The sequence below is a fragment of the Notolepis coatsorum genome, assembly GCF_963971535.1.
Source record: "Notolepis coatsorum genome assembly, chromosome: 12".
Taxonomy (NCBI): Eukaryota; Metazoa; Chordata; class Actinopteri; order Aulopiformes; family Paralepididae; genus Notolepis; species Notolepis coatsorum.
The window spans coordinates 49364630-49387043 of record NC_140176.1 but is presented as its reverse complement, the minus strand read 5'-3'; the positions used below and the strand labels follow the sequence as shown (position 1 = coordinate 49387043).

General features: G+C 43.4%; 1 protein-coding gene across 1 annotated transcript in view; it reads left to right on the top strand.

The window, feature by feature from the left end:
* The window catches only part of ctdspla (CTD (carboxy-terminal domain, RNA polymerase II, polypeptide A) small phosphatase-like a), a 113796-nt gene extending 96301 nt beyond the window's left edge, over positions 1 to 17495 (top strand). The window contains exons 4-7 of the mRNA XM_084326726.1: positions 10907 to 10963; positions 13258 to 13350; positions 14454 to 14639; positions 15626 to 17495. Of these exons, the coding sequence (XP_084182852.1) occupies positions 10907 to 10963; positions 13258 to 13350; positions 14454 to 14639; positions 15626 to 15751 (462 nt within the window). The 3' untranslated portion in view covers positions 15752 to 17495. The remainder of the gene's footprint in view (positions 1 to 10906; positions 10964 to 13257; positions 13351 to 14453; positions 14640 to 15625) is intronic.
* The last annotated feature ends 4919 nt before the right edge of the window (positions 17496 to 22414 follow it).

Below are 22414 nucleotides of genomic sequence, written 5' to 3'. Positions count from 1 at the left end.
AATAATAATAATAATAATAATAATAATAATAATAATAATAATAATAATAATAATAATAATAATAATAATAGCTTCATTTTATATAGCGCCTTTCAAGAGACCCAAGGTCGCTTTACATAGATAGGGGGGGGGGGGGGAATAACAAAGTAACAAACATAGTGGACAGACACAACATATAAATATGATGATGGAATTCAAGTTCAAGTTTGTATTGATCACATATAGGCAGGCTACACATGGCGTAGGCTACATCATACATGGCAGTGAGATTCATTGTTCTTGTATATGCTCTCGTATTATTGTAATATAGGCGACCTAATACAGACATCAAAATAGATTGTATGCCTCTACAAATCATATGCAGGTAGAAAATTTATGGAAAATCCATCGCGATTTGGAATAAAATTGAGGAGAACTTTAATCCCTGGGTATTAATCGGACGAAACGGGAAAAGGCAGTCATATTCCAGCACGGTCTTTATTAGTGTTTGCGCTGCCCAGGCAGCAGTGGTTAATAGATATCATATCCGACATCACCGTATGTGTACACGTCTCTGTCAGCCTGTCGCGTATTTCTCCCATAACACGCTTCGCTCGGCTTAGTCCATTTTTCCACATTTCATGGGGGTGTTCCATTACCGTCAGGCCATGTGAGCGGATCGGAGCGTGAGCGGCGCGGGGCGCGGAGCGGGCGGTTTTGACGTGAGCGAGGAGTGGGTTTTAAAATGGGTCGGCGCGACGTCCGGAGCGAGAGTTCTCCTCCGCTCCAATCCACTCCAGGTCGCTCACAGTGGTTTAACACTGTTGATGTAATATACATGCAGTACAATGCCAAAGCAACAGATGGCGATGTACAAACATGAAGGCCATTTTCAACCAATGAGAAGGGTGAACCTGTGATATCCGGTTCAGGCTTTGTCACTGTAGAGACGCCCACACTCACTCCTGTTAGAAAACGTATCGACGCCATTGTTGTTGACGTTAGCTTACATGCTAACGTTAATGGCAGCGACCATAGCATTGTGGCTCGGCTAGCCTATCATCGCTTAATAGAGCTAGTGGATGGATAAACAACGTTATTTAACATTGCAGAATGGGTACAATTACAATGCGGCTCAATACAAACAATTGTTAAGGGGCCCAGGGGGTGTAGACTGTTGTAGTTTGAGCTGATTTACACCATGCTCCAAAAAAAAAAAAAAATCTGCCGAGCGATCTGGCGCGGGGCTCGATTCAAGGTGAGCGGGGAGCGAGCGGAGAGCGACTTGGGGGCGGGGTCAACATGATCGATTAGCGGAGCGGACCAAGCTTTAAAGAGCGAAGAGCGGATTTCTCTGCCGCGCCGATCCGCTCACGTGGCCTGATTACCGTATATGGTTAATTACGGGCGGTTCTATATGCAAATACTTAAAATCGTGCACGAGCGCGGTGCGTAGAACGAATGGTGTTTATCAACACGGAGTGTGCGTAGGACCTGTGTACGCACGTGTGATCAATCCCGATTTTTCTGTGCATACACACATTCTAAATTCTGTGCTTAAGAACGAAAATGGAACACTTTCTACGCATTGTTGATAAATGAGGGCCCAGAGTTCTGTTCAGGTTACACACCTTGTCCCTCGAAGGTCTCCTTCACCTGCCTAGCCCAGTGACCCACTTCTAGACCGGCTAGTGTCCTCTCTGAGCTTCTATTACACATGCTGAGCTTCTATTATTCTATTCTAGTGTGTGTGTGTGTGTGTGTGTGTGTGTGGTGTGTGGTGTGTGGTGTGTGGTGTGTTGTGTGTGTGTGTGTGTGTGTGTGTGCTTATTTCACAGTATTAACTGAATGCAAAAGTGGAGATGAGATACTGTTAAAAAATATATTGGAGGGAGACGTAGTTTTGTCTTGTTTTCATTTTCACTTGGCAGTGCAGCCATGACATTAATGACTCGTAACTTGACTTGAGACTTACGTCTCATGACTTGGTGACGCACTTGGGAATCGAGCAACGTTGACTTGCTGGCACCCCTTCTGTGTTCTATTCTGCCTGGGGGAAGGAAACCACACACACACACACACACACAGACAAAACTTTTCTCAGACACACCCACAAGTCACACACCAACATCAACAGGACCACACACATACACACACATACGCACGCATGGGTGTGTCCAATACAGTCTATAATTGTCTGACTATATGGAAGAAAGTTCTTTTAAATCCACTCCTTAATTTTCTGTGTCTCTTTCTGCCTGGAGCAGAAAAAGCCAAACACATAGACAGGACTTCTCTTCTGCCTGATAATACACTCATAATATCATGTTCAGATCACACAGAGAGATGCTTTAAGTTCAGACTGGGGTGTATGACAGAGAGAGAGTGAGAGAGTGAGTGTTCTCTGTCAGGGCTCATTGAGCTCATTTGGTGAGCGGTCATTGTTTCGTCTCTGTGCAGAGATCCATAATGTAGGACACGGTTTGCACACTCCCCTCCTCTAGCCATTCATCTCCTTCATTCTGGTCATCCTCACTCATGTTCAGGGAGTCTTGCCTTCAACCCGATCTACGATACTGCGTGTGTCCTCCTTCCTTCCGACAAGCGACGTGAGGAGAGAGAATTCTATTTCAACTTAATTTCCTTTTCAATAGATGATCAAGTGTACAAAACCAACACCCACCCTTTTCGCAACAAAAGCAAAGGTTTTCGGAGCCGTCTTTGAACACTGGTTATTCTGTCCTTCCGTGGCATAAAGGGTTCGTTAGCGCTGGGTTTGAAGTGGTAAACGTTTGTAGAAATCACGAAGGAGAGATGAGGTTTAGATATCGAGGAGAACATTTAAAGCTAGATTTAAACCTTGAAACGTGGATTGTGGATAAGGGGGTGTAACTCATATTGCCTATATGGGAATGTGTTTTGTACACGGAGTGTATGTTGAACTGAGGCAGATCACTCCACGTTGCCGGCTGTGAAATCATCTCACCCCCTTAGCAAAAGACAGTGATGGCACGAGGTCGAGATGATATGGGCTGCTAGCGCTAGCGAGTAAGTGTAACGTTAACCAAACAGCTTTCACATTCCACAACTGGCTGCGCCAACGACACATAACGTTAGTCGTGCCGTGGGGTCTGGATGGTTTCGAGCTTGTTTTTCCAAAAGCGAGTCAAGTCTTTAGATCGTAGTGGTTTAGACATAAGTCTGATCTCTCTCTATCTCTGTCTCTCTGTTCTCTCTCTATATATCTCTCTGTTCTCTCTCTATCTCTCTGTTCTCTCTTTCTCTGTTCTCTGTCTGTCTCTCTCTCTGTTATCTCTATCTCTCTGTTCTCTCTCTCTATCTCTCTCTGTTCTCTCTCTGTCTGTCTCTCTCTATCTCCCTCTGTTCTCTCTCTCTGTTCTCTCTCTATCTCTCTCTATCCCTCTGTTCTCTCTCTCTATCTGTTCTCTCTCACTCTCTCTGTTTTCTATCTGTGTTCTCTCTCTCTCTCCTCTCTCTGTGAGGCTGAGAGGAGGTCTACCCTCTGCCCTCGCTCCTCTCCCTCAGCCCCGTCACTGGCTAAGCTCATTATTGGTCTTGTTTGTAGACCAGTCGAAGCCACTGTCTTCAGGGCTGTAAACACTGACTGGAGTGGAATATCATGGTACTGTTGGCTCTGACTGACAGAACCCACAGCTGTAAAATTGTAGATTTGTCTGCCTCGGTTGGTTTCATTGTGGGGTCCATGATCCATGCCGGCAATCAAAGAAACGGACCGTCCCTCTCTCAGGCCGACTAGAGAATGTGGCCATCTGTGTTAGTAGGCCCCCTTTCAGAGCACAGAAGTAAAATGAGAAGTCAAAATTAAATGTTTCACACAAGGGGGCCCTAAAAGACACTTTATATTTTATAAGGAGCACTCACAAAGACCAAGCCTGGGACACTTACATCGTCATTTAGCTGACGGTTGTATCCAAAGCGACTTACAAATTGTGAACAACAAGTCAGCAGGAGGGGTACATCTCTGGCAGCTAAGGGTCAGTGGCGTTGTTTGTCAAATTGTGTCAAACTTGAGTGTTACACTCTGAGTGCATAGTAGTATAGTCATATTGTCACATAGGCCATATCCCTGTGCAGTATAGTCAAGTCAAGTCAAGTCAAGAGTTTTAATTGTCACGGCATACAGGTATACAATGAAATGCGGGTGGTCTTGCCCGCAACGATGTGCAATACAGTGGTACATATAATAGAATCAAAAGAAGGAAACAACATTGTGCAGTAACAGGTAGCAGGTAACATGGAGTGACATCTCGGTATCTGTACATAGTTATTTACAGAGCATATGGGACATGCTAGTTAGCTTTGGTAGTGCAATACACTGTTCCTGTTATTCTAATTTAAAGTGTCCTTTCCTTTGGCCATAAGTGTGCGTGTGTGCGACATGAGTGTGTGCCCGCTCATGTTAAAGTGTTAAGTGGCTGCTCGTGTGTGAGCGTGCACAGTGTGCGTGTCGTGTGTGTGTTCATGTGTGCTTGTGTGTGGACAGTTCAATGTTCTGAGCACTCAATGTTCATTGTTCATGGCTCTGATGGCCTGGGGGAAGAAGCTGAGCCTAAGCCGCTCTGTCCTAGTAGCTGGGGTTCGCAGGCGTCTGCCTGACCTCAGCAGCTGAAACAGGCTGTTATTGGGGTGGTGAGGGTCTTTCATTATCCTGCAGGCTCTGGATTTGCACCTCTTGTTGTATAGAACCTGCAGGGGGGGTAGTGCAATACCCGTGGTACGCTCGGCTGAGCGCACCACTCTCTGTAGGGCCTTCTTGTCCTGTGCCGTGCTGTTTCCATACCAGGCAGTGATGTTTCCGGTCAGGATGCTCTCTACAGCTCCTGAGTAGAAGGACTGGAGTATCTTTCCCGATACTCTGAACTTCCTTAACTGTCTCAGGTGGTAGAGACGCTGTTTCGCCTTCTTTACTACTGTGTCTATGTGTGTTGACCATGTCAGGTCCTCTGAGATGTGGACCCCCAGGTACTTGAAGCTGCTCACCCTGTCCACGGTAGCCCCGTTAATCATCAGTGGTGTGTGCGTCTCCTGCTGTCCTCTCCTATAATCCACGATCAGCTCCTTGGTTTTACCAATGTTCAGGAGCAGGCTGTTGTCCTGGCACCAGCGTTCCAGTACCTCAACCTCCTCCCGGTAGGCCTTCTCGTCGTTGTCCGAGATCAGCCCCACCACCACCGTGTCATCTGCGAACTTCACTATGGAGTTGGAGCTGAACTTGGCCACACAGTCGTGTGTGTAGAGTGAGTACAGCAGGGGGCTCAGAACACAGCCCTGGGGGGACCCGATGCTCAGGGTGATGGTGTTGGAGGTCTGACCCCCCACCCTGACCGCCTGGGGTCTTTCGCTCAGAAAGTCCAGTACCCAGGCGCTCAGGGCGGAGCTCAGACCTAGCTCGATCAGCTTGTCCACCAGTCTGGTGGGGACTATGGTGTTGAACGCTGAGCTGTAGTCAATGAACAACAGTCTCACATAGCCCCCCTTCTGACGGTCAAGGTGCGTATGGAACTTTCCATGCACTGCAAGCCAGTGTTGGCAGTAGATTGACTGTATCAGACTGATAGACAGGTACTTGCTGGAAGGTCATTGCTCTGTGCATAGTAGTCCTACAACACACACCCCCTCTACTGGACGGCACTGAACTCTGCTGGATGACTTCCTCATCAGAGCACATTATGGACATGCACATGTCTACGACATGTTGTAAGTAGGGATGCACCGAATGGGAAATTCTTGGCCGAAACCGATACCGAAAATAGAAAACAGTTGGCCGAATGCCGAAAGGCCGAAAATGATTCATAGAATAGAATAATTTTTTACCAATGTTGTGGAACATTATGATTATGGAAAAATATATGATTATGGCAAAACTTAACTTAAATAATAAATAATCACTATTATGGGTCCATAAAACATTTATTCAGCACTTCTGAATGCATACAGTACATTAATTCCATCTTTTCTCTGGCTGCCGCGGCGGACATCTGTGCTCTACTGAGCGCACCTTTCTAGTCCCCAGATGAATGTTCTCTCTTGACTCGGCACAGTAGACGCGCGACGTGTATGCTCGAGAATGATAATAATAATGCTCTTCAGATTATATTATCAACGACAGACAGCGTCAATGTGAGAAACACAACCCCCCCCCCTCTCGCTCTGAAGAATATGCATATTAGATCACTCAGTGATTAACCGCGACGGACATATAGTAAATAAGGATAATAAGCATGTTAAAGACGCATTTATTGGACGCGTTGCGCGCAGAGTTTACATAAATCAAATCAAATCAAATTTATTTATAGGGCCCGACAACACACGTTAATGTCCCCATGGGCCGTACAGGTCTTCTTAAACAAGAAGAAAACATAACAATAAGTCAAGAACAGAACAAGAACACCATAAGGTCCAAACATTTTTAGATGAATGCAAATAAATGAAAGAATGCAAGCACTCCCAGACATACCCCACGCGAAGGTAAGGAAAAACTCACTAAAACCTAACAATAGGGAAAAAAGCTCCACAGGCAGTGTGGAGGAGAGAAACCTTAGAAGGGCCATTCAAGGGGGGATCTCCCTTCTTAGATGTTGGTGATAGTAGTGTTGCAGACGGACAGTTGGTAAGCATGCACTCATGTGTGTGGTGAAACACAGATGAGTGCATGCAATAGCAACTGTACATTTTGAAAGATTAAAGATAGAGCTAATAGCGATAGCAACTGAACATTTTGAAAGATTAAAGATAGAGTTGATAGCGGATCTATTTGAGGCACAGGGGCGGCGCAAAGAGGGTCACGTCCTCCCCGTCTTAGTCACGGGACATTCAACACTCCGGTCGTTGCTCAGGGACAGCCGGAGACAGGGAGATGGGGGTGGCGCAGAGAGGGTCGCGAACTCCCCGACATCATCGCGGGACATCCGGCACTCCGGTCACCACTACGAGACCTCCGGAGACAGGGGGGCACGCAGAGGGGGTCGCAATCTCCCGGCCTTCGTCACGGGACGTCCAACACTCCGGTCAACACTCCAGGACAGCAAGTCATAGGGAGACAGGGAGACGGGACAGGCGTTAGACAGCTCATGAGATTGTAGTAGGCGGACATAGCAATAGATACAAGTGGTAGGCATATATGTGAATGGAGTAGATATATGAAGTAAGCGTATTATGTGAATAGAATAGAAGTACTTAACCCAGCAATGAAACCGCGTTGACTGTTAATTAACAGTCTGTTAATACTGTTAATCAGTTGACAGGACCACGGACAGACGGCGGTGAATAACTGATCCAAGGCCTCGGAGGTGCATGTAGAGCAGTCACTACAATCTTGGCCAAGACCCCGAGGCATCCATCACCTTAGTCAGCGCCAGGAGACGGGCACTCAGAGAGAGGGGGGAGGGAGGGGGGGGGGGGGAGGGAGGGGGGGGGGGGAAGAGGGGGAGGGGGGAAGAGTTAGAGAGTTCCCATGTTTGTGGTGCTGCAAAGGAGCAGACATGTAGTACCCTGTAGTACCATGTAGTACCCTGTAGTGCCATGTAGTACCCTATAGTACCCCGTAGTGCCATGTAGTACCCCGTAGTACCCTGTAGTACCCTGTAGTGCCATGTAGTACCCTGTAGTGCCCTGTGGTACCATGTAGTACCCTGTAGTGCCATGTAGTACCCTGTAGTGCCCTGTGGTACCATGTAGTACCCTGTAGTGCCATGTAGTGCCATGTAGAGCCATGTAGAGCCATGTAGTACCCTGTAGTGCCATGCAGTACCATGTAGTACTCTGTGGTACCATGTAGTACCCTGTACCCTAACTAAACTACCCTATAGTAAACTACCCAGTGGTACCATGTAGTACCCTGTACCATAACTAAACTACACAGATTAATCTAAAGGTCAGTCCCCGACCAGGTGAGATCAAGGTAGGTTGAAGGAGAGAGAGAAAAGATGAGTCTTAAGCAGGGATTTAAAAGCTTCGACAGAGCAGGCGCCCCTGATGACGGCAGGTAATTTGTTCCACAGGTAGGGAGCGCGGTAGACAAAGGCTCTGTGGCCGGCGGATTTCTTTTTAACCCTAGGGGTCGATAGAAGCCCCGCATTTTGTGAGCGCAGAGCACGAGCGGGCGAGTATCGGGAGATGAGATCGGATAGATAGAGCGGTGCAAGCCCATTTAAAATTTTTTAGGTGAGGAGTAGCACTTTAAAGTCAGAACGGGCTTGGATAGGAAGCCAATGTAGGGCGGACAAAACTGGTGTGATGTGATCAAATTTTCTAGTTCTAGTTAGTATCCGTGCAGCCGCATTTTGCACGAGTTGAAGATTTTTGATGCTTGAATTAGGTAGGCCTGAAAAAAGTGCATTACAGTAGTCCAGATGTAGAAACAGCGCGACTCCCGACAGCGCGACATCATCACAACAACACGCGTTAGGTTACAGGTTGTTTCTGTTTCGGTGATATATTTTCGGTGAAAAAACTCTTGTGGACAAAAGCCGAAAGGCAATTTTTTGCCATTTTCGGCCGAAATTTCGGTGCATCCCTAGTTGTAAGGGTTCACTGTTAAGTGTTAAGTGTTTAATGGCCACAATGGTACTGTTTTAGGGCCTTTTACTACTGTTAAAGGTCTATTCTGCAAACCAAATGTAAACAAAAGGGTACTGTAGCCCCGGCCGCCGCTGAACTGGACTTTTTGTACGTTCAAAGGGAAGTGACGCTTCCGTACAAGGACTGACGTATTTGACATGACTTTTGAGGCTGTAACAGCCTCCATTTTAGAATATAGCTCAGTTCACTCATTTGTTTGTTTGTATGCCTTGAAGAAGGCCGATAGAGAGGCCGAAACATGTTGGTGTTTTTTAATTGTTCTAATATGAACTAAGCGACTAATTAAAGCTTTTTTATACATGAAGAGTGCCTGGAACGTCTTTGTTTTTTCAACTGGCTCCCCTATATCCAAAGAGCACCTTCTAAACACTGGATTCACACTACAAAGACGCTGCAGCCCTCCTTCTTGTTCAAGCTGTAAAACGTGTGTTGACATTTTAAATGTCTGTAAACAAGACATAAATTTAATTTTTATGAAAAAAAGGTATTTTGCTATCTTTTCAGGAATCTATGTAAATATACCTTAGATTTATATGGTCAATTCCGAATTTGAGTATTAGTCTTGAGGTTGCTTAATTATCTCTGTCCTGACTGTTTGTTGATCACATAGTACAGACTATAACTAGACTATTATCTCTGTCCTGACTGTTTGTTGATCACATAGTACAGACTATAACTAGACTATTATCTCTGTCCTGACTGTTTGTTGATCACATAGTACAGACTATAACTAGACTATTATCTCTGTCCTGACTGTTTGTTGATCACATAGTACAGACTATAACTAGACTATTATCTCTGTCCTGACTGTTTGTTGATCACATAGTACAGACTATAACTAGACTATTATCTCTGTCCTGACTGTTTGTTGATCACATAGTACAGACTATAACTAGACTATTATCTCTGTCCTGACTGTTTGTTGATCACATAGTACAGACTATAACTAGACTATTATCTCTGTCCTGACTGTTTGTTGATCACATAGTACAGACTATAACTAGACTATTATCTCTGTCCTGACTGTTTGTTGATCACATAGTACAGACTATAACTAGACTATTATCTCTGTCCTGACTGTTTGTTGATCACATAGTACAGACTATAACTAGACTATTATCTCTGTCCTGACTGTTTGTTGATCACATACTGTAGTACAACTAGACTAATATCTATGTCCTGACTGTTTGTTGATACAGGTTATAACTAGACTATTATCTCTGTCCTGACTGTTTGTTGATACAAGTTATAACTAGGCTATTATCTCTGTCCTAATTGTTTCTTGATACAGGTTATAACTAGGCTATTATGGAAATGCTTTATGTGGTTTTATAAATATTGAGAGGATTGGATGGATTTGTATCTGCTTGTTTACCTGTCAGTCCTTCTCTTGTCACTTTCTCTCTCTCTCTCTCTCTCTCTCCCTCTCTCTCTCTTTGTCAGAATGACTGTGTTCCCTACCGACTCTTCAACACTATCCCTCTCTCTCTCCCTTTCTCTCTCTCTTTGTCAAAATGACTGTGTTCCCTACCGACTCTCCAATACTCTATCCCTCTCTCTCTCTCTCTCTCTCTCTCTCTCTCTCTCTCTCTCTCTCTCTCTCTCTCTCTCTCTCTCTGTCAGAATGACTGTGTTCCCTACCGATTCTCCAACACTCTATCCCCCTCTCTCTCTCCCTCACTCTCCCTCTCTCTCTTTATCTGTCAGAATGACTGTGTTCCCTAATCCCTACCGATTTTCCAACACTCTATCCCTCTACACCTCCGCCTCCCTGTCTCTTCTTCATGAGTCAGACTCTGAAGACGGCAGTAGTCGTCTGTGTCCCCGTAGAGTTGTCAGCCAGTTGAGCTCTCAGGTTCTCCCCAGAGTCTCTCCTAGTCTTACTTAACGGTCCTTGTTATGGACAGACTCCCTACCACGCTGTAGCTCTGGTTATCTCTCTCTCTCTCTCTCTCTCTCTCTCTCTCTCTCTCTCTCTCTCTCTCTCTCTCTCTCTCTCTCTCTCTCTCTCTCTCTCTCTCTCGCTCTCGCTCTCGCTCTCGCTCTCGCTCTCGCTCTCGCTCTCGCTCTCGCTCTCTCTCTCTCTCTTCCCCCCCCCCCCTCCCTCCCTGATACTTGTTACCTAAGATATAACCTGGATGGGTTGGAATGGGAATTGGCCATCTTCACACAATTTGATTCCATCACAATTGTCATGGCTACAATTCTCAACGCATCATGATTGCATTAATCTATTGTTTCTCCCACCCCTAATGCTTTGTTCATAAACCATATGTCTGTCTGTCTCTCTGGTCTCTCCCTGCAGCCAATCAGTAATGCAGACTTCATTGTTCCAGTGGAGATTGATGGGACCGTTCATCAGGTAATGGATCTCTGGGAAGGCACCAGCACCTTGCACACACACACACACACACACACACACACACACACACGTGGCTAAACAATGAGCCTCAAATACCAAATGCGAAATGTTTAGGATTCAGTAAATAATAGCCAAAACACAAATAGCATTGTAAAAGTGTGGTGATCGAGGGATGTTTAACCATCTTTGAGTATAAGATGTTTAAAGATAAAGAAAAAAAGAGGGTTCTCTTCGAGGCTGTGATATATTTTTCTTTCTTTCTATCTTTCTTCCTTTCTTTTATCTTCTACTCTCTTTCATCTTACAGCAAAGTAATTGTGACCCTGGAGAGAGAGAGAGACACACACACACACACACACACACACACACACACACACACACACACACACACACACACACACACACACACACATACACATAGCGAGCTCATAAGCTCCCCCTGAATAATATGTCTTAAGTTCAGTTTGATTCTGTGTATCTTTGAAATCTCTGCTCGCTGTAAACACAGCCAGGTTAGCTAGGTTTGTAAACATAGCCAGGTTAGCTAGGTTTGTAAACACAGCCAGGTTAGCTAGGTTTGTAAACACAGCCAGGTTAGCTAGGTTTGTAAACATAGCCAGGTTATTAGCCAGGTTAGCTAGGTTTGAAGGTGACTTGATGGTGACACCACAGCATCAACAAATGTAAAAATAAAATAATAATAAACAGACCTGGTCAAAACCTAGTATATGGCTGGACCGTGAGTTTGTGACATAGCCGGTCATAGAGGTGCTGTGCATCTAAAAACGAATGGTTGGATCTCTCCATTTTGACAGATTAATTTTGATCATAGAGTAATTAGGCTGCTGGAAGCAACTGTTGGCTGTCGATAAGATCTGTGGCTGTTTTTCCACCTGAGAGGATAATTCTTTTTAGCATCTTTCAGTGCCAGAGGTCGCTGTGGGCTGTGTGGCCAGAATGCCAGCGCTTTAATGAATGGGGATACATGCCGGTGTTTGTATCTAAAAGCGCATATGTAGCGCTGCCCTTGCAAAAAAAGCACAGAGGAGAAACTTAAAAAGAGAGTGAGACTTTAGTGAGAGTTAGTGAGCAAGCAAGCAAGGAAATTACAGCATGCATATGTGTATGAGGATGGAACTCTTTTTTCAACTATTTATGAGGTGATTTTTCTTCTTTTTCATTTAGGTGAAGCAGCATAATGATAACTAGCTGTGACGTGGTTCAATGATAACTAGCTGTGACCTGGTTCAATAATAACTAGCTGTGAGCTGGTTCAATGATAACTAGCTGTGACCTGGTTAAATGATAACTAGCTGTGACGTGGTTCAATGATAACTAGCTGTGACCTGGTTCAATGATAACTAGCTGTGACCTGGTTCAATGATAACTAGCTGTGAGCTGGTTCAGTGATAACTAGCTGTGTGACATAGTTCAATGATAACTAGCTGTGACCTGGTTCAATGATAACTAGCTGTGTGACGTAGTTCAATGATAACTAGCTGTGACCTGGTTCAATGATCACTAGCTGTGACCTGGTTCAATGATAACTAGCTGTGTGGCATAGTTCAATGATAACTAGCTGTGACCTGGTTCAATGATAAATAGCTGTGACCTGGTTCAATGATAACTAGCTGTGTGACGTAGTTCAATGATAACTAGCTGTGACCTGGTTTAATGATAACTAGCTGTGTGACGTAGTTCAATGATAACTAGCTGTGACCTGGTTCAATGATAACTAGCTGTGTGGCATAGTTCAATGATAACTAGCTGTGACCTGGTTCAATGATAACTAGCTGTGACCTGGTTCAAGTAATCCAGGATAGGCTGTGTGGCTGCTTTGGCCTATTCTTGATTACTTGCACCGGGGTGCAGCAACTGGCGCACGCAGAGACGACAAAGAGGAAGAGGATGAAGAAGATGAGCGATCAGAAAAGATAACGGTGACAAAAATAATGGAAACGCCAGCAGATCATGGGACGTGTTGGAAGATTATATATAAAAAAATAAATTATACAAATAGTGTCAGAACTGTGACAAATTTAGTTGTTTGTCACCCCCCCCAATCCCCTGAAAAGATTTCCCATTGCATTCTGTTCCATATCACTGACTCTGTGTGTGTGTGTGTGTGTGTGTGTGTGTGTGTGTGTGTGTGTGTGTGTGTGTGTGTGTGTGTGTGTGTGTGTGTGTGTGTGTGTGTGTGTGTGTGTGTGTGTGTGTGTGTGTGTGTGTGTGTGTGTGTGTGTGTGTGTGTGTGTGTGTGTGTGTGTGTGTGTGTGTGTGTGTGTGTGTTTCAGGTGTATGTGCTGAAGAGGCCCCATGTGGATGAGTTCCTCCAGAGGATGGGGGAGATGTTTGAATGTGTTCTCTTCACAGCGAGCTTAGCCAAGGTTGGTCCTCGGCTCATAGTATCGCATCAGTTAAACAGAAATTGGCGTTTACTTGCCGATGCTGGAACCTTTCATTCTCATTTACTTGTCAGTAGGTTGGATAATACAACCTTAGTAGCCTGCTCCTATGGAAAGGATGGATACAAATCCTACAAATGTATATGGTCTAAATACACATAGAATTCTTACAAGGAATTTAGAAAAGCTGCCATATATGTCTGGGCAACCGGTAATCTAACATATAGCCTAGTAATATAAAAAAACTGAAACGAGTAAGGCAATGATATCCAGAAGGCAGAAATTGTACGTTTCTTCTTTCCAAAATCAGAAATGATGATGTCTTTTTCCCCATAATGGTAGTTTCATGTAGATCGGAAATCCAATTTTGCGTCTCTTGCACCACTGGGTCTCTAACAAGTTCCATCTGGACACTTAAGATATTTTCTACTTAACACCTGAAGAACTGAATCTCTCCTCCTGCCTAAATAACAAACTTCTGCCACAATATGTGATAGTTGGAGGAAGTATCGCACTGGTTTTGGGGGGATGCTGTCAGCCGTCAAGCAGCCACGCTGGCCTTGAGCTCCTGTATTCCACTAGTAGTCACAGGGTTTTCTTAACTAATGGAATATTTGATTCAATCACAAATTTAAAGTTAAATTGTTTCCAACTTTTCTTCTCCCGCTGGTGGATGTTGCCCTGCCGAAGGATGTCTTATTGCTTATTAAAAACCAAAGCATATTTGTGAATTTCATGATGATCCAACCTTTTTAGTAATGACTAATAATCAATAACTCATTCAGCATTAAAAAAAACGAAACGTAAAAAATAAAAAAAATAAAATCTAATCGTAGGGACCCCAATGGCCAACTAATCTAATAAAGGTACGTTCAAATACTATCAAACTGATATTTCAGTATGCCTGTATTTCGCACTGCGATTTCGATAGTTAAAAATACGTTCTATTGAACTGTATTGAACGACACACAATAATAAAAACAACCGTCATAATTTTAAATAACTGTTCTGGGTCCACTTCCTTCACTCACGCGACCCACCATGTCCCTTATCTGCCTGTGACCTATACCTCGTGTTCCCTTCAGTACGCTGACCCCGTGGCAGACCTGTTGGACCTGTGGGGGGTGTTCCGCACGCGGCTCTTCAGGGAATCCTGTGTGTTCCACAGAGGCAACTACGTCAAAGACCTCAGCCGGCTGGGAAGAGAACTCGGCAAGGTCATCATCGTAGACAACTCGCCTGCTTCCTATATATTCCACCCTGAGAATGCTGTGAGTTTAGTCTCTTTCTCTCTCTTTCTCTCACACTTTCTCTTTCACTCTCTCTCTCGCTCACTCTCTCTCACTCACTCTTTTTCACTCTCACTCACTCTCTTTCTCTCACTCTGTCGCTCACTCTCGCTCTCTCTCTCTCTCTCTCTCTCTCTCTCTCTCTCTCTCTCTCTCTCTCACTCACTCACTCATTCTCTCTCTCTCTCTCTTTCTCTCTCTCTCTCTCTCTCTCTCTCTCTCTCTCTCTCTCTCTCTCTCTCTCTCTCTCTCTCTCTCTCTCTCTCTCTCTCTCTCTCTCTCTCTCTCTTCTCTCTCATACATCAGCTATTATAGCCCTCTTATTGCCAAAGCAGAAATTCTAACATGAAAAGACTGATAAAAAGAAAATAAATTACAAAAAGGGGACTTCATCTGAATTTTCTTTACATTGAATATTGATGGATAGTAACATAAATAACTCTCATTGTCACTCAAACACACACACACACACACACACAGTCCTGTAAATCAGCCATATACCTGCAGCGATCACGGTAAAGGATTGGAGACATCTCCAGTCTGAGACCCAGGGCTCAGCAGCAGTGTTGTGGGGCTCGTTTTATTCTGCAACTCCTCAGGTCTTTGATGCAATTCCTTATCAATTATTTACACAGTTCTCCCACGAGCTCCTCACTTGTGATGCAACAGTTTAGCATCCACTGTTAACTCTGCTTTCTCCCCCAGTAAAATTATCTCTCTCCTTGTCCCTCTATCTATCTATCTATCTATCTATCTATCTATCTATCTATCTATCTATCTATCTATCTATCTATCTATCTATCTATCTATCTATCTATCTATCTATCTATCTATCTATCTATCTATCTATCTATCTATCTATCTCTCTCTCTCTCTCTCTCTCTCTCTCTCTCTCTCTCTCTCTCTCTCTCTCTCTCTCTCTCTCTCACTCTCTCACTCTCTCACTCTCTCTCTGTCTATCCCAACAGGTCCCAGTGCAGTCGTGGTTTGATGACATGACAGATACAGAGCTGTTGGACCTAATACCTCTGTTTGAGGGCCTCAGTAAGGAAGAGGACATTTACAGTCTCTTACAGACCCTGAGGGCCAGTTAGCAGAACCAGCCCCTGCTTCAGTGACCCTCCTCAGTGGTCCCTGGTCCTCACCCACCTCGGGCCCCCGCGGTACAGAGGACTCACCCAGCTGCCAAGGTCCTGTCTGTCCTACTACTGCCCACAGGGGGTGCCAGAGAGCTCCCCAAGACTGTAAAATAGCAGGCGACAACTCCCTCCTATGGGTCATCAGCAACGCTAGAGTGTGAGAGACACAGTGTCTGGATTATTTCGTAGTCTCTACAGACAGTGTGTGGATTATTCCACAGTCTCTACAGACAGTGTGTGGTTTATTCCACAGTCTCTACAGACAGTGTGTGGATTATTCCACAGTCTCTACAGACAGTGTGTGGATTATTCCACAGTCTCTACAGACTGTGTGGATTATTCCACAGTCTCTACAGACAGTGTGTGGATTATTCCACAGTCTCTACAGACAGTGTGTGGTTTATTCCACAGTCTCTACAGACAGTGTGTGGATTATTCCACAGTCTCTACAGACAGTGTATGGTTTAATCCAGTCTCTACAGACAGTGTATGGATTATTCCACAGTCTCTACAGACAGTGTATGGTTTAATCCAGTCTCTACAGACAGTATCTGGATTAATCCAGTCTCTACAGACAGTGTGTGGATTATTCCACAGTCTCTACAGACAGTGTGTGGATTATTCCACAGTCTCTACAAACACAGTGTATGGATTATTCCACAGTATCTACAGACAGTGTATGGATTATTCCACAGTCTCTACAGACAGTATCTGGATTAATCCACAGTCTCTACAGACAGTATCTGGATTAATCCACAGTCTCTACAGACAGTGTGTGGATTATTCCAGTCTCTACAGTGAACACTCAATGTACAGAACAATAAATTATATTATATTACTGTATCTACATACTCTATGTTTCTAAGAACAAGACATACATAAACTAATTTTTCTATCAAAAGAGAAGAGGTTTTTACTATCCTATCAAGTACTATTTTAGTTACCAAAAAGAAAATTACAAATGCACACGCACAAACAAAACAGTATTTTCTTTGGTGTGTGTGTCTTTTATTTTGCGTAAGGTGGGAAGTGGAGCAGGAAGCCTAGGTTTTCTACGTTGAGCCGCTGAGCTATGCAGGCTGTGTTTTTTTTTTTTTTTTTGCTAACAACTGTGATTTATCTTCTCTGACGGAATGAAGTGCCTTCATTAGTCTCGTGTTGGTTTTGTTTGGTGGATGGGGGGGGAGGGGGTGCACATTTGTTTATGCTGCATAATCATTCCGAACCCTTGAAAGTACACGGCATAATAATAATATACAATATTGTCGAACGGAGGGGGAGACGAGTCTTTGTCAATTTAATCTGAAAAATAAATGTGAGGGCGTTATTGCCATAAATGCCCATTACTCCAACCTGTTCTGCCCAAATGACCCTTTGCTTTCGCCTGTCACTAAATACTTGTTATCGTTTGACAGTTTAGTGGGATTCATGACTGTATGACTCTGCATTTTCTTTTCCCATCCTTGACAATGGTTGTAGATCAAGAACAATTGAATCCAATAACGCATTACTCAACGTGGCAAGTTTATATCTTTGTTATGACATCTTTGCCCCCCACACCCCCCGCCATCCTGCTAAATGTTAAACTTTTTAGGACAATATGGAAAAAGAACCCTATAATGATTAGCTTAGATGATATGAAATCATATTTATTGTGGAAAGATGGGGTAAAACTGTAAAGCTGTTGAAAATCGTACTGTATGACATAATTAAAGTTGCAAGTTTGCACAATGTCAATGTCTGTTCTCCGATGTTTTCTTATTCATCTGTAACCTGGTTGGCAGTGAGGAAAGGTGGACACATATCTAGTGCCGGGGCCATGTAATATTAGCAAATAATTCCCAGCATTTGTTCCCAGCAACCTGCTTGGCGCCCCATATGGGTGGGGTTTACATCATGCGGACAGTCCTATCACTATCAAGATGGTATACTAAACTAGACATTTTCTGGCACTCTACACATGGTCTGATGTGGTGCTTCAAGCTGGTTAAACCAAACGCAAAATAATTATTTACAAATAACAACAGGACCCAGGTCTTAATATACACATTGTTGTAGTGTTGAAGTTTGGAATTAGATTTTTGATGTCATTTATTGCGACATACTGTATACATAAATTGAACTTTTTAACACAATGAAGATCCAGAGGGCTGAATTGATAATTCAGATGGAAGGGTTAATGTGCAACTAAGGAATGGTTAACGTCATGTAATATGTTGTTGATGTGAACTTTTAACCGACCCCTGGCTTAGCAACCACACCGTAACCATGGTAATGGCTTAAGAATTACAGGGTCAAGTCCTCAGTGTGAGACCTGAACGAATCGTGTGCTTTGAACGCTTCATTTTTCATCAAATATATGTGAATTTAAGTGTAGTAAAATCTTTTTAGGTGATTATGTTTTGATGATGGGGACGAGAAGCCAATCCAAGCATGGAAATCCTTGGCATAAGGTAAGAAAAACCTCAGCAGTAGCACTGTGGAGCTGTAGGTTAGCTGGGTCGATGTTATACTGTAACAATATCTTCAATAGAGGCCTTGCATGGAAAGTTTGTGTATTTATTTTTCTTCCAGCATGGCTGCCTGTAACCAATGGTGACCACTTTCAAAAGAAAATGCCAAATTTCTGTGCAGTGGTAGAGTAGGTAAAACACTGGATATTACTGTTATACTGTGACCTGTACAATCCAGTAAGACAAGATACCAAAAGATTGTTTCTGTTGATATATTTCTTCCATTGCCATGTACAACCCGCAGCTCAGAACTCGGCAGAATCTGCACCTGGCTTGCTGATGATAAACTATCATTACACCTGGGTAAAACAGAGTCCATTCTCTTCGGTTCAAATAACAAACTGCAAGACCGACGGCTTCTCAGTTACAGTGGGTGACAATATTACATCCAATGTAATAAAAAAAGTCAACCAAAGAACTAGATTCTTGTACCGGATCTCCTCTCTGGTAAACAAGAATACCCTGAAGACTCTGACAGGAGCACTCATTCAAGGGTACTACGACTATGCTTGTACCTCATGGTACCAAAGCACCCCAAAGGCGATAAAAACAAAATTACAAACATCTCAAAACAAACTCAGACTACTGCTTGACCTTACTCCAAGAACCCACCTCACCCCTGCCCACTTTGACAACCTAGGATGGCTTAGAGTAGACGACAGAGTACAGCAACTTGCAAGATACACTACACCACAAAGGTACCCATGTACATGTCAAAATACTTCCCAAAAGCCAGTGAATACCACGACCACAACACCAGAGGGAGCTCCACAAATCATGTTAAACCCAGATTCGGCTCAAACAAGGGACTAAACACGTTTAGCAATTATGCCACATCAATGTGGAACGCCCCACAGCTGTAAAGGAATGTGAATCATTACCCACCTTCAAAACCACTCTCAAAGAGCACCTACGGGAGACTGCAATTCGAAACTGGCCCCTGTAAATGTCCAAACCCAACCCCCTCCAATGTACAGTTCCCCACCCCGCCTATCCAACCCGACCACCTCCAATGTACAGTTACCCCACCTACCCAACCCACCTACCCAACCTCCAATGTACAGTTTCTTCCCGCTCAAATGTATATACTCTCTTTTTAGACTATTTTTGTACTGTCTACCTGTATGTCATGTATATCATATATGTTATGATGAATTGAAAATGGGGGACCCTGATGTAAACAAGACGAAAGTCTTTCTCTGGTCTGCATCATCTGGTCTGTGTGTATTGAACTGTACTGTATTGTACCCATTCTGCAATCTGTTAATAACATTTTCAATCAATCAATCAATACAAAACAATGGTTGCTATGTTACAGGCAGCCATGTTGGAAGACCGAGAATCAGACAAACATTCCATGCAAGGCCTCTCTATTCTACTGCATGACAGCAGTTGAACTAGGTGAATTTATTTACAGGCAAACTGAATACGTTTGTGTATTCCTGGATTGTATATGAGAAGCTTAAAGGCAAGCTATAAAATAAACCTAGATCAGCAACCAATGTGATATTTGTATTAGGGATGTCCGATATTATCGGCCGATATTGGCATAAAAATGTGATATCGGAAAATATCGGTATCTGTTTAAAAAAACTAAAACAAAATTATTTAACCTTTATTTACCCAGGCAAGCAAGTAAGAACAAATTATTATTTAATTTATTGTCAAAGTATGCATAATGTTGTGTTATTACACAACAAGAGATATGTAATGTAAATTACCGGAAATTATTCCGTTATATCGGTATCGGTTGATATCGGTATCGGAAATTAAGAGTTGGACAATATCGGTATATCGGTATCGGTAAAAAAGCCAATATCGAACATCCCTAATTTGTATCATTCATTAGTCACATGCCTTCAGCCGCGATGAGTCTCTCCTGTATTGGTGATTAAGATGTTTACAAATACCTCCCACGCGGTGTAGAGCGCAGGTGTTTTGGGGTCTGTCTGAGTCGTTCTGTTTTGTGTGCGACTGAAAGCATGTTGCTTTTCCTGCACGGCTTGATGACGGTAGATAATAGGGTTTAAGTACGCTGTAGCCCTCCGTGGAAGCAAGGTGACTCCTTGACTCCCGCGTACAGGATGTCGATAACGATCAATATGTCATCTGTCAGTGTCGCCAGTCGACGGCATTGGTATTGGCGTATTATTGATCCTTTGGGCCTTCCATATTGGTAAGCTGAGCTCCGTGTCTGTACGCACCACAACAGACAGCACGTTATTTAATAATAAGGCAGATTGGACACACGTGTTGCTCATTTGGGGAAAGGAATTGGCAGATTATTCCATTTGTTTCAAGAAAGCTAAGATTGCAAGACTCATTACAAGACAATTGAATACTTTATTTTTGAATACTTTATTTTGACACAATCGTGGGACAAACATTTGAAAAACAAACAACAGTGTCAACACGCTGGTCAAAAATGGATAAAACACAATAAAGCCAAGGCTTGTTTCCATTGTGGTCCATACATGGAACATAACAGGCACAAAAACACGAATGGACATGTACACTAGACAGGACACCCTAAAAATAAGTACAATAACACCTAACCTGAAAACTCATACAGTCAACTAATGTTAAAAGAAAATCTGAGAGGGGAGTTCAGGAGTTTTATGAATGTTGGCAGGGCATTCCACAGTAGCATTACAGTAGCAGAGTAAAAAAAATGCAACATGTCCTGACTCTCGGCGGGACCAGGTCAGTTTAACAACATGTCTTGTTAAAACTTAAAACAATCTTCCTCGCCTATGCTAATTTACTACTATGCACTCAAGACGCACCCATGTTTCATCACTGTTTGACGTTACTCATCTGAAAGAGTTGCACCCTTCCTGCTGACCTGTTCGCTTTGGATAAAAGCGTCAGCTAAAATGACTAAATGTAAATATAAATGTATACATATTTTTGGAGTATATTTGTGGAGTAAGTGAACTGAACATGCAGTACACATCTTATACAGTACGTTTGAGCTCATCTAGTCTGTTGGTCTGAATGTATCTACATAGTCGTATCTACATCTATACAGAACTATTGTCTGAACCTACATATATCTCATTTTACAGTGTACTCAGAGATGTATTGGAGGGTAAACTCATCTAAACTCAGTTTAACCACCTTTTCAAGCTGGTATTCAAAATCATAATGATTTTAAACAAAACAATATTCTGGAGGGGATTATTATTATTATCTTTTTTTTATCCACTTTTTCTCCTCTTTTTCTATTTTTCTCCCATCCCAATTTCGCTGTGCCAATTCTTCCCTCCCCTGTCTTGAACGTTTCTCGCATATGCCCCCCACTGGCCGGTTGTAGGGAGGATAGAAGCCTTGCATCACGTGTCCCCTCCGATACACGAGGAGGCAGCCTGTCACATCTTTTCACCTGCCAGCGCGGACTCTCATTGGCGAGGTGTAACGTGTGGGAGGCTCACACTACCCCCGCTATTTCCTGTCTCTGCTGTGCAGGTGTCCCCCAACCGACCTGTAGGAGTCGCTGTCCACAACGTCCAGATTACCACCCATCGACTTCCACCCGCTAACTCTGCCAATTGAGTTAGTATGACGGCCGGCTCAAGCCGGAGGCAACGCAGACAGCCGGATTCGAACCCGGTGTCTCTTACGTTGGTGACGAGCGCAATGTCCGCTGCGCCACCCAGACGCCTGGATTATTATTATTATTATTATTATATACTGTATATGCTTTGATCATTGACTAGAGTCCATAATGTAGTTAACCCACCTCGTATCTTACCACTACATCACTGATGATATCTACAATATTCTTCTGCCGAAAGACTGCTTCCATACTCTCAAAAAGGTTGTGTTAAAAATAACACAGGATGTGTTGTCCTTAAAGGGATCATTCAGAATTTTTGGGGGAATCATAGCCTTGTTTCTTACCAGTGATGATGTTGATTGGTAGAGTAATTTTTTGTGCAAAGCAACACACCATGTGTTATAATAGCAACATAATTTGTGTAATTTTTAACACATCTGTGTGTGTTTATCAAAAAGGATCATTCATATTTTTTAAATCATAGCCCTATTTATTTCACCAATGATGTTGTTGATCGGTAGTGGCAGACCGTTACCCACACAAACC